Source organism: Rutidosis leptorrhynchoides, unplaced genomic scaffold, assembly GCF_046630445.1.
Source record: "Rutidosis leptorrhynchoides isolate AG116_Rl617_1_P2 unplaced genomic scaffold, CSIRO_AGI_Rlap_v1 contig588, whole genome shotgun sequence".
NCBI classification, from domain to species: domain Eukaryota; kingdom Viridiplantae; phylum Streptophyta; class Magnoliopsida; order Asterales; family Asteraceae; genus Rutidosis; species Rutidosis leptorrhynchoides.
Genome location: NW_027266808.1, coordinates 1 through 12,494, shown reverse-complemented (window position 1 = coordinate 12,494; position 12,494 = coordinate 1). Strand labels below are relative to the sequence as shown.

General features: G+C 35.0%; 2 protein-coding genes across 2 annotated transcripts; one reads left to right on the top strand and one right to left on the bottom strand.

The window, feature by feature from the left end:
• Positions 1-562: 562 nt before the first annotated feature.
• LOC139884689 (ammonium transporter 3 member 1-like) lies at positions 563-3,727 on the top strand. The gene is given in 5 exon segments (XM_071868686.1): positions 563-1,222; positions 1,654-1,939; positions 3,201-3,476; positions 3,479-3,681; positions 3,683-3,727. Coding segments are annotated over 5 exon segments (1,470 nt in total).
• A 389-nt stretch (positions 3,728-4,116) lies between these two features.
• LOC139884680 (translation factor GUF1 homolog, chloroplastic-like) lies at positions 4,117-10,088 on the bottom strand. Its single transcript, XM_071868678.1, is given in 28 exon segments — positions 4,117-4,211; positions 4,337-4,378; positions 4,493-4,568; positions 4,742-4,807; positions 4,809-4,820; positions 4,956-5,043; positions 5,492-5,565; positions 5,670-5,789; positions 5,791-5,805; positions 5,885-5,928; positions 5,931-5,955; positions 6,399-6,472; positions 6,475-6,484; positions 6,578-6,658; positions 6,813-6,870; positions 6,964-7,051; positions 7,054-7,117; positions 7,352-7,386; positions 7,389-7,422; positions 7,666-7,762; positions 8,011-8,111; positions 8,207-8,251; positions 8,324-8,386; positions 8,544-8,609; positions 8,800-8,856; positions 9,103-9,189; positions 9,533-9,709; positions 9,804-10,088. Coding segments are annotated over 28 exon segments (2,079 nt in total).
• Positions 10,089-12,494: the final 2,406 nt, after the last annotated feature.

The following is a 12,494-nucleotide window of genomic DNA, read 5'->3' as shown; positions in this document are numbered from 1 at the left end:
CCGACGTTGTAATTCAGTGATAAACAGTCTTTGAATCGAAGTCGAGCTAGTTTGAATACTAATCTCTTGATGTTTGACTTGCGCTCTACGCCTCCTGGTAATGGGATCGTTTACACCCGGTGTGAATTGATTTAGCTCGATCGATCGACCTGAGCTAATTTGTGATTAATTAAGAGGCTCGATGACTTTTTCCTTGCCGACTACTTAATTGTCACTTCTTTTATGAGAAATACAGCTAATGAAATGAACAGATATATTAATGTATCTAAGTAGAGCGAGTCAGATTCCTTTCAATTGAATAAAAGGCTTTGAATCTTTCCAAGATTCTAGTACACACCAATCCCCTATTTGCGACGTGGATTTAAATATGTCACAAGTTGGAAAAAATTAATTATGATGAAAAGGAAAATATTGTTGAGAATATTCCAAAATCAGCATCACCAATCCTTATTTTCGTTGATTCCATTATATATATATATATCAAACCCTTCAGTTCACTTCACATTCCTTAGTCAGCTCAACTCATAATTAAGTTAATTTAAGCTAAACCAAAGCAAAATATATGGCTACTCCTCCCCCTAATGTTATCCCCATAGCGTACCAGACCGGAACAGCCTCGGTTCCGGAATGGCTAAACAAAGGGGACAACGCATGGCAAATGATATCCGCTACCCTAGTAGGCCTCCAGAGTGTACCGGGATTAGTAATCCTCTACGGCAGCATCGTCAAGAAGAAATGGGCCGTGAACTCTGCGTTCATGGCCCTTTATGCCTTCGCTGCCGTAGTCATATGTTGGGTCATATGGGCCTATAAAATGTCATTTGGTGACAAGCTATTACCCTTTTGGGGAAAAGCTGGACCTGCCTTGGGCCAGAAGTTTCTCATCAAACAAGCCGCACTGCCGGAGACAACCCAGTATAATGGGGATGGGACTGAGATGACGGCGATGGTGACGCCGTTTTATCCAATGGCATCGATGGTTTGGTTCCAGTGCGTTTTCGCGGCGATCACATTGATAATCTTGGCGGGTTCGGTTTTAGGGAGGATGAATATAAAGGCATGGTTTGCATTTGTGCCACTTTGGTTGACATTCTCGTACACTGTCGGAGCTTTTAGTTTGTGGGGTGGCGGGTTTTTGTTCCATTGGGGTGTTATGGATTACTCCGGCGGTTATGTTATTCATCTCTCGTCAGGAATTGCCGGCCTCACCACTGCTTATTGGGTATATTCCAAAGCTAAATATTTTTTCTCTATGATCGTGGCGTTCAATTAGTTTAGTGTTTCAGTTAATGTCATGAGTAATGCCACGCAAATTTCACTGTATAAAAAAAGAAAAAAGAACGCTGGATGAAGTTGAATATATAGTCTGTACTTCACTTTCATGAAAAATACAATAATATTTTATGATATTAATTAGATTTAGCTTTATGGTTCATATAGAGATGAGTTTGAATTTAACTAAAAAAATTAGTTAGAATATGAATTATGAATGTTATTATTAATTTCTAGTTTTGAGAATGAAGCAAATAGTCCTTAACTTTATAATATCGGTCTTAATCAGATGTGAAAGTGTCATTTATTATTGGTTGTTAATTAAATATTGTTAAAGAACATGACGATATTAACGATCAATTAATTAATATTTTGTTTTAGGTTGGTCCTCGGTCGATTAAGGATAGAGAAAGATTTCCACCAAACAATGTACTACTGACGTTGGCCGGAGCAGGGTTGCTATGGATGGGATGGGCGGGATTCAATGGCGGAGATCCGTACTCGGCGAATATAGACTCATCGATGGCGGTTTTGAATACGAAAATATGTGCAGCGACGAGCCTTCTAGTTTGGACATGGCTCGATGTCATCTTCTTCAAGAAGCCTTCAGTTATTGGTGCAGTCCAAGGCATGATCACTGGCCTTGTTTGCATCACTCCTGGTGCTGGTAAGTAATTAAGGTCAACTCTTTGCATTGTGTTTAACTATATACTCCCACTATCCTTGTTAGTTGTCATATTTTTTCAGACAAGTTACTAGGGACATTGGCGTATGTATTTAAAATTTGACTTTCCATGTTTTTAGAGGAATGACTTTTCATGTTTTAAGGTAAACTTTATTATATTATCGAAAAATTCTTACATGCACTGATGTACCCGCGTCATTCGTATACCCTCCAATCAGATTTCGACATGTGGAATATTTGCGTCATCCACTTTTCATATGTGTGGTTTTTTATATTTTGAATTTATGACGTAACTATTATTTCATGGCAACTAAATCACTTATATGAAAAATAGATGACACAAATATTCCACGTGTCGAAATCTGATTGAAGGGTATACAAATGACATGATGCATCAAGTTCACGTAAGACTTTTCTCTGTTATGTACGCAAATAGGAGTATTATTTTATCCAACAATTCTTTTTTGAAGTTTATATCCAACAATTCTAGTAGACTTAATTTAGATGAATGTCGTTACATGGGATTAGATCTAAAGGCAGAATAAGAATTAGTTAGCAATTAGGAAATTATAAAATTTGCACAAGTAATTAAGCTTTTTAAAACTCTAGGAGTTACTATAAACTACAGTATAAATTAACTTAGCAGTCCAAAAACTATGAGGTTAGAAACGATCATGTTTGTCATATTAGTAGAACAGGCAACAAAACATATGCATAAAGACACTAAATTATGTTCCTACATTGATGTTATATTCCCTCCGTCCTAAATTAGATGCTAATTAAGGGATTTTACATAAATTAATAAAATATGTTTTTTAGTTAATTTTTCAGCATAATTGTAATTGTATGGACTAAAAAATCCTCATGAGATATGTGGGTAAAGTTGGTGAGAGAGAAATACATGGAGGACATGAGAGTGAAGATGGTGAAGATGGTGAGGGTATAATAGAAAAAGCATAATTAATGTTCCTTAAACTTGTCAAAATTTACATCTAATTTAAAATAAAAACTTATGTTTATATTAGTATTTAATTTGAGACGGAGGGAATACTATTTATTATGTTCATCACTAGTTGGGTTCTTTGTTCTTGTGCTCTTGTTTTAAACATTTGTGCTAATCTTTTGTGTTGGGAGTACCTGCTTAACAGTATTTGAACAACATTTGAAACCTCATGGTGGCCAACTAGATTTTAATACGGAAATTAATTTATCATGTACATTTTTCCGGATTCAAATATTCCAGGTCTTGTTCAAGGGTGGGCAGCAATAATAATGGGAATATTATCAGGCAGTGTTCCATGGTTCACAATGATGATTGTCCACAAGAGATGGACACTTCTCCAGAAAATATACGACACCCTTGGAGTCTTCCACACGCACGCTGTCGCCGGCCTTCTCGGAGGTGCCCTCACCGGTCTTTTCGCCGAGCCGACACTATCTAACCTCTTTCTCCCGGTTGTCAACTCCAGGGGAGGTTTTTATGGACACAATGGAGGTATCCAATTCCTAAAACAACTAGTCGAGCAGCATTTATCATTGGATGGAATGTTGTGGCGACATCGATAATATGTGTGGTGATCAGGTTGGTGATACCGTTGAGAATGTCGGAAGAGCAGTTGTTGATCGGAGATGACGCCGTGCATGGTGAAGAAGGTTATGCTTTGTGGGGAGATGGAGAGAAGTATGATTCTACTAAGCATGGAAATATGTCTCCTGATGATCATTCAAAATCATCCGCAGCCTTCTAGTGGAGTTACTCAGGTGGTCTGAAAATGAGATTTCCTAGTAAAGACATTTTACTCTGTTTAGATTTTGTGTGCGTTATTGAAATGTGTGAATAATCAGCCTAGTACTTGTTCCGCAAATGTTAGACATCCTGAATTTCAATACCCCGAATAGGATATTATGAACCCATTGACACATTGCATATGAATTGTCCAAGCTTGAACGGAAACATGATTACAACAATCATTCAATATGAATTGATATGTTTACACTTTACAGTATTTTGATGACTCTTAACTTCATCGACAAACGGTCACATATATGCGACGTACAAGAATTTTCATATACCTGACGCCATCATCAATATGGAACGATATGTGTATTGAGAATTGTCATTGCCTCTGTAAAACAGAGCTAACTTGTACACTACGCAATTACAACCACTCCTTTTCAAGTTTTATGACAGCCATGAAAGCTTCTTGAGGCACGTCCACTTTACCTATAGATTTCATTCTTTTCTTCCCTCCGCCTGAAAGCCAAAGGAAACAATTCGTGAGTTCCAAATTGTTCGATGCAGCAATAAGAAGAGGGGCATTATTCAAGTCACAAACAGCGAATTCTGATGTTCTCATATTAAAAAAGAAGCAAACATACTTGTTTCTTAATGTAATTTCTTCTTTCTTGAAATATCTCCACCTACCAAAAAAGTAGAAAATAATATCAGCAACGTTAAATAATGATTACCTTTCTTTTCCAGCTTGGTGCTGGTCTTGTTCGTGACAGTAACATAGGATTTACATCAAAGCTTACCATAACATTTTGCTAAAACATCCTTCCTCATAGCTGAAATAGTTTCGCTTGCTATTACTTTTGCCCCAATGCATGCCTACAAAGCATCAAAGAAACTTAAGATCAATGTGCCAAAATCAAACTCAAATTAGGGACCGAATTCAGAAGATGGAGAAGACAATTTAACCAATGTACATGACTTAATGTGAACGGAATTCTAATATATGGTTGCACTTAGCTTCTGAAAAACAAAAAGGATGTTACTCTTACTTGGATTGGTACTTTAAACATTTGTCGTGGTATGAGCTCTTTCAGTTTTAGAGTCAATGCCCTTCCCAACAGAATATGCCTATAGAGAACAGCTTACAAGTTAAAACTGTATCGATAAAAAACACACATCGAACAAAGGAAAAACCTAACTGGATGGACATTTCTTCTAATACATATTCATCTTAAATCAAGCATATGTGAAAATTTAAATGACCTTATCCTTATGGACAATTGTTGACAAGGGCTCCACAGGGTCGCCATTAATTTGAACGTCAAGCTTTACTAAATCACTTTCTTTGTACCTGACATTCAAAACGAGAAAAAATGAGTAATACAGAAAAAATTGTATTCTTTCAAATACATCATGTACTATTCATCGTGACAAGAAATTTTGCATGATATCCAGAAAGCTAGTGAGTGTTCAGAAACTACAAGCTTATTCTGATAAACACAAATTGAAGGAAAATCATCCTATTTCTTTACATAATTCAGGAGGGAACAAGCTCGATCATTCAGTAAACTAATGCATAGGTTGCACTTTTAGTGCTGAATGTGACATAATAGTATGCTAGTTAAGCTGGATAAATTTTCGTCTACATGGGGTAAATTATCAACAACTCTCACCATTAGAGATAAATTTAGTTTATGTTTATCAATGAACAATACTTTAAAGATACAATGCCAATAAGGAAACTGTACATAATAATATAGACTAGTTAAAGAGATAGAAAAGTAGGGTATAACTTTTACCCAATTAAAGTGTACTCCATGCTAGCATAACCCTTACTTCTGGATTTTAACTGGTCAAAGAAGTCACCTACCATCTGTAAACAATTAAAAATAATGAATTTATAGAGCATGAACATCTTCAATGTGGATATTCAAGTGTGTGACTGAACAAAACAGGAAGGAAAAATATATATAGTACCTCTGAAAGAGGTAATTCATAAGTAATGGATGCTCTGTTTTCAGAAATAAATTTCATCTCTTTAAAGATTCCTCTTCTATCTTGAGCCAGCTCCATAAGTGAACCGATATAGTCTTTTGGGCGTGAGCAACTCAATCTGAAAGAGTAGTGCATTTTAAATGGGTTGAAAAATTATTAAATACTCCGTACTACAGATCTGAGAGCTAACCAATTACCTTAACATAAGGCTCTTCAATCGACCTCCTTCGCCCCGCTTCAGAAGCACAGATGGATTTGAACATTCAACCTTCATGATTAAAGTAACAAGATTATAAAATTCGAATATGTCGTCTCATCTCTATTAGCATGTATAATACAAGATTGTCAAAATGCCATATGAATTGTAGAATTCAGAATTAACAATGAAAGTTTGGGTATGTGATGATTGAGCAAAATGACACGAGATATAATGCAAAGTTATGAACTTCCAACCCTCTAGGATAGGCTAACATGGTTACAAACGATTAAAAATCAACGTGGACATACCAATTAGGACAGATGAAATAAATATTGTCGTCAGATTGTCATATGAAAAATTCAATATTCAGACTGGATAAAAAATGACATAAATAAATCAGTATCTGATGACCTAATTTAAATGACAATGATAAAATACTGAGAAAATTATGAACATGTATTGTCCAAGTACATAAAATGAATTAAAAGAGTAAAGGATGAAGAAGAAATTACAGTATCACCATTTACACAGTTCACCCTGTACACCACACTCGGAGCAGTAGTTATGAGACTTAGATTGTATTCCTTTCAAGTCTTTCCTGCATACGTATTTTTTATTTTTTTTTAAAAAAATGATACCAATAAACAACAAAATTGAGGACTCATTGACAAGTTGATAAATGAAGGCAAACCTGGACAATTTCCATGTGAAGAAGACCTAAGAACCCACACCTAAAGCCAAATCCCATAGCACTTGACGTCTCCGGCTCAAACTGTAAGAAGCAATTGATCAAACAGAATATGGTTATGGAATTGCTCTCTCTCTCTCACTCTCTCTAATAAAAGAAACCAAGGATTATGTTGTCCCTTCCTTATCCCGTCCCTGTCTCAGACTAATTGAACAGACTGGAAGAAATCAATCTTGACCTTTAACGCAGCATCGTTAAGTTGAAGTTTGCCCAAAGCCTCACGCAATTCTGGAAACCTACAATTAGAGAAAAATGATGAAAGCATTACCATTGATGTTGGAGCCCACAAGAATACCCAAAGTTTGAAGAGGGAGAGAGAATGAAATTACTGGTCTGCATCAACAGGAAACAGGCCACAAAACACCATTGGAGTGGCCTCCTCGTATCCGGGAAGTGAATTCTCTGCGCGCCTCCCTATTGAGTAATAGTGTCACCCACCCTAGCATCAGCCACAGATCTTATAGAAGCTGCTAGATAGCCCACCTGGAATACAAGTAAAGAATACTCAAAGATACAAGCAACTAGATAACGACCGGGTTTAGCAGGCTAAAGCATAGAACAAAAAATGGAGAAATTTCACTGGTTACTTTTTCACATCATCTTGCAAACAAAGAAGATCTCTTGGAATTACCAGGTCAAAATTTTCACTACACAAAATAGCAACACGACCACCTAACCTATCACGCTATCACCTAATCATGAAACGTATCGCCTTACCTCTCCGGCAAACAATTCATCCACTTGCAATTGGTTGGAGACAAAACTCCAAGTTCATCAACAATAAAATCCTGCAAGTAAGAAATAGATGATCACGAATTGGTAAAGGATTTTTTTTCCCTCTCAAGAAACTACGAAAGGAAAATCCGTAAACTTATTAGATTTGACAATCCAATATGCTTATTTACTGGGATAAAATAACTCATTTATAATCACTACTTTGTGCTTTGGTAAACTATAGGATCTATTCAAAACATTAATCAACAACCCGAACCTTCATTTAAGAAAAATGAAAAGTGGCAAATAAACAGCACCTTCCCACTAGCCATAAAATAAACTCTATCGCCTTTCTTTATCCTCCCATCAATAACTCGAAAATAGACGATAACGCCACGATATGGATCATAGTAAGCTGTAATTTTCCCAAGAGAGAAAAGTAAATTAGTTAATGGTACAGGTAAGTAAAATAACATTAATAAAAGTAAATAACAATTTATCTAAATCCTTAGAAGAAAGACTATTCAACTTTTCACTTCCATGTAATATTATGATGTCTCAAGCAAATTTAGCTGTGAGTTTTTGTTGAAGAAGAAGAGGATGAGCAATGATGTGGTTCACTGACAGTGTAGACGAATGAGCATGTCAAGGATACTTATTACCTGTCAAATATCAAAGCTCTCAAAGGACTTCCAGCAGTGTCACTGGGCGAGGGAATTCTTTCAACGATTGCATCCAAAATTTCAGTTACACCAATTCCTTCCTGCAAAGGAAAATCAACAGTAGTAAACATAGCAGAAATTTTTTCTCATTGGGCCTTCAAGCCAACATCTGTGATCAGAAATATGGCAGACTTACCTTTGCTGAACAGAGGATAGCAGTGCTACAATCTAATCCAATAACCTGTGAAAAAGAAGATTATGTCATACTAGTCTAATCATAACAAACTTCATCACAAATATAGTTTGCACCAACCTCTTCAATCTCTTTGGCAATGCGATCTGGTTCAGCACCAGGAAGATCTATCTTATTTAAAACCTGTAATCAATGAGTAAGTAATATCAGAAATAGGTTGAAGATTACAGTGATCAAGCAGCCTAAAACCATTAGAACCACTGAAATTGATAATATGCTTGCTTTTAGAGATTTAAATATAAATAATATCAAAATAATACAAATCCTCTGACCAACTTACCGGGATAATTTCAAGGTTGTTCTCCAATGCTAAATAAACATTAGCAAGAGTTTGAGCTTCCACACCCTAGAACACACATTTTCGCTCATGTTAATGCACATACTAGTGAGATAGTTTCTAGAATTAAGTAAGGAATGCATAAGGCAAGATAAAACCATAAGTTTCAATAGATCATGGTTACTCAAGTTTGAACAACAATGTCACGAACATACTACCGAGGATTACCAAAGACGAAGATTCATAAATAAGAGTTCACCTGAGAAGCATCAACAACAAGAAGAGCACCCTCACAAGCCGCAAGAGAACGAGAAACCTAGACACATACATGAAACATGGACCTCAGAAATTGACAATAGTAATAATGAAAAAAAAAAAAGAACGCACGAACCACCACTCATTGAAGATAAAGCACACCCAAGTTGTGCTTTAAGTAAAATCTCCAAAGCTCATGACAGGCATTAATTCTATCTTAATTTGCAGATTAAAACCACAGTAAAGTGGCAAATAATTCTGATCAATATGAGTTTACTTGACTTATTGAACAACGGGGTTTACAAACCTCATAAGAGAAGTCTACGTGTCCGGGAGTATCGATTAGGTTTAGGCAATAAGCCTCATTTTTAAAGACATAACGCATTCGAGCTGCCTGCGACAAAACAAATGAAATAGGTTCAGCAACTAACCTGCCATTAGCGAAAGTTAACAAACAAGTAGAAAAGCATTTAACAAAGGTTTCAATAAGCAATAATTTCATGCTCTCTCTTGCATGAATTCAAATAATATTAAAAACGCTTCTACAAGTTCAGACTTCAGAATCAACACCTCTCAGTCAAACAATTCCAAGTTATAACAGATAAATGAGCATATTTACAGCTAATGGAGCATAAAAACTACTAGCACTTGACTTGATGGTGGAGTTGGCAATATATACGCCACGGAAATAACCAAATCTAATACAAGAAAGAAGAAAAAATGAGAACTTTAGAAACCTGTAGTTTAATTGTGATGCCTCTTTCCCTCTCCAAATCCATATTATCAAGAAATTGTTCCTTCATATCCCGCTGTGGCACAGTACCAGTAATTTGAAGCAATTTATCAGCCAAAGTCGATTTTCCATGATCAATGTGAGCAATTATGCAGAAGTTCTTTATATTCGAAATAGGAACCTGACAAGTTTTCAAAGCCAAACAAAAACAGTCAAACGATTCATTTATTCAGCTCAATTGAAAAATCAAGCAAACAGCTACAAAAATACTTTACCTTCATGAGACGGTCCTGGCCAGCTTCGGAGGCATCGTGAACTCCTCTAGGCTGCGTGGCGGCGGTCTGACAACGGACACGTAAGCAGCTGCTACGCTTCGATAGGAGTCCATTTCTAGAGTGAGAAGACGAAAACGATGGAGGAGATGAGGAAGAAGATGACAGCGAGCTTGAGAAAGAGATGACCGCGCGTGGGTTTGTTGCGTGACGATTACGTTTGAGCTTTGACTGAGTGTTAATGGATAAGGCGAGTGAGTGTTTACAGAGGTCCGCTGTAGCGGACATTTTCGAAGCTGAGAGAGAAAGAGGACTGTGTTGTAAATTTTGAGGCTTTATTTCTATTTGTTCTTCTCAGCCACGAAAAAAGATAAACTTTTTTTATTGGCAATTGGACCCTCGTACTCTTTTATTGCCATTTGACTCCCTTAATTTATTATTTCCTTCACGAATGACTTCGCCTGTCTGTCTTCAATATTGACATGGTGAGCATATATCGATATATTCAGTTTGATTTGCATGGGGATTATGCTCTGCTTGCTCTAGAAGCATTAAAAAAATATTCATTCCGTTACAAAATAGATGCTAATCTAAGGAATTTCACACAAATTAATAAAATATATTTTTTAATTTATTTTTCAATATAATTATGGTTAATTAGATTAAAAAATCTCCATGAGAATATGTGGGTGAAATTGGTGAGGGAGAGTATATGGAGAATATGAGGATGAAGATAGTAAGAGTATAATGAAAAAATATAATTAATATTCCTTAAATTTGTCAAAATTTATATCTAATTTAAAACAAAAAATTATGTTTATATTAACATCTAATTTTAGACGGAAGAAGTAGTTCGAAATTAACATTATTTTATTTATTTATACAAAATCACAATAGGGACATAAGTCAAATAAGTAGCAAGATGATGTCTGGTCGGTTCACCGGAAAAGATGAATTTAGGTGAGATGAGAAGAGAAAGGGTTGCGATTTGCGAGGAGAAGAAACCGAAATTGAACCGATTCTATTGTGACAGATGATATTCTACTCTTTTTTTTAGAAAGTTGATAAAGAAAATTGATAAAGTAGTGATTTTTGTGATAGCTATTGATTTGATGTTGTATTAGTTAGTACTAACAACTACAGCAAGTTATAAATAATTTCCACACACCATGAAAAAAAATGTATTTCACTTGTCAAGCAGAAGTACAGAACAATCTCTAAAGTGTATAGATAAAACAATTTCTTACATTCATGTTGTATATAATTTCTCCATATGTCAAACTTTTTGGTAGAAATTGCCCACCACATAAATATTTAAAAATACAAATTATAATTTGACAAGTATAATTATTGATGACTCAAATTGACATGTTAAAAATTTAAAGATTAATTCTCTCATTTAAATTAATAAAAAAAAAACCGCTCTATCCTCCTTTATTTTCGATAACTTCATCCATCATTTCTCTCATCCAAAACAAATTTTTATCAATTTTGATGAAAAACATACGCATCAATTTAGATGCATGCAAAACAATCTAAATATTTAGTCTGCATAATCAACCCAATATATGGACAAAAAGATAAATTAAAAATTACATTACAGTAGGCAATACTCATAGCTTACTTTAATTCACAGGATTTCATTGGCTTTTTAGTTAAATTAAATTATAGGGATTGATTCTAATTTCATAATAGGTGTTTTCATTTTTTTTTCTTTTGGGTTTCATAAGTTTTTGAATTTCAATCAAATAAATGATTTTTTTTATGAATAATCAAATAAATGATTGACTAAATTTTCATTTAAAATCATTGATGATGAATGATGATGTCGAAGAAAAAAAATTCTGGAACATTGAATCTTCAATGGTATAAGTTTATTTTTTGAGAGAGAAGAAAGGGGAGAAGATGTAGCGAAATTTTAGAGGGGAGCGAGATTATATTTAATTAGTTTTTATCAAAATACAAATCATATTTAATATGGAAGAATGAGTCGTTAAAAATGACACATGTCAAATTATAACTTGCATTCCTAAATACTTATGTGGTGGGAAGAATTTCTCCATTCAATATAGAAATTACAAAGCGCTTGCAAATTAATATAAATATTCTCACACCAGTTTATGGAGAAATTAGTAACAATCGAGTAGTCTGGAAGGTGACATAGGTTGGACAAATCCTAGAGCTTATTGCATCATCCTCATAGAGCAAGGTATCGTACTCGATGAATTTATTACCTAGCATTTTGTCAACAATGGTGGCAGTAAAATACAACCCATAAACCTTACTTGTTTTACTTGAACTACGGTTGAAAGTAGAAGTTTTTATGGGTTGATAATTCACTAGTACTGTCGGCTATTGAAATGAAATGCATTCTAATAAACGAATACTTGGTTGGACTTGGACATAACCTAATTTTGGATCTTCTTCAGGAGACTCCACTCTTACCAGTAAATACCTAAATTCTCAATGTATAGTATTTAAAATACTAGTTAAACACATATTTTTTCCGGATGAGAGCTTTGTCTAGTACTAGTGGCCACATATCAAGCAAAGAATAAACCTTCAAATCACCATATTTACGGACATAACACTCATGAAATTAAGATTGATGGCTGGTAGATGTATAATAGTATGTGGAGTCACGAACCAAACATACTGAAATTTGATCTTTTTTGTTTGGGGCTTTCTAGTAAA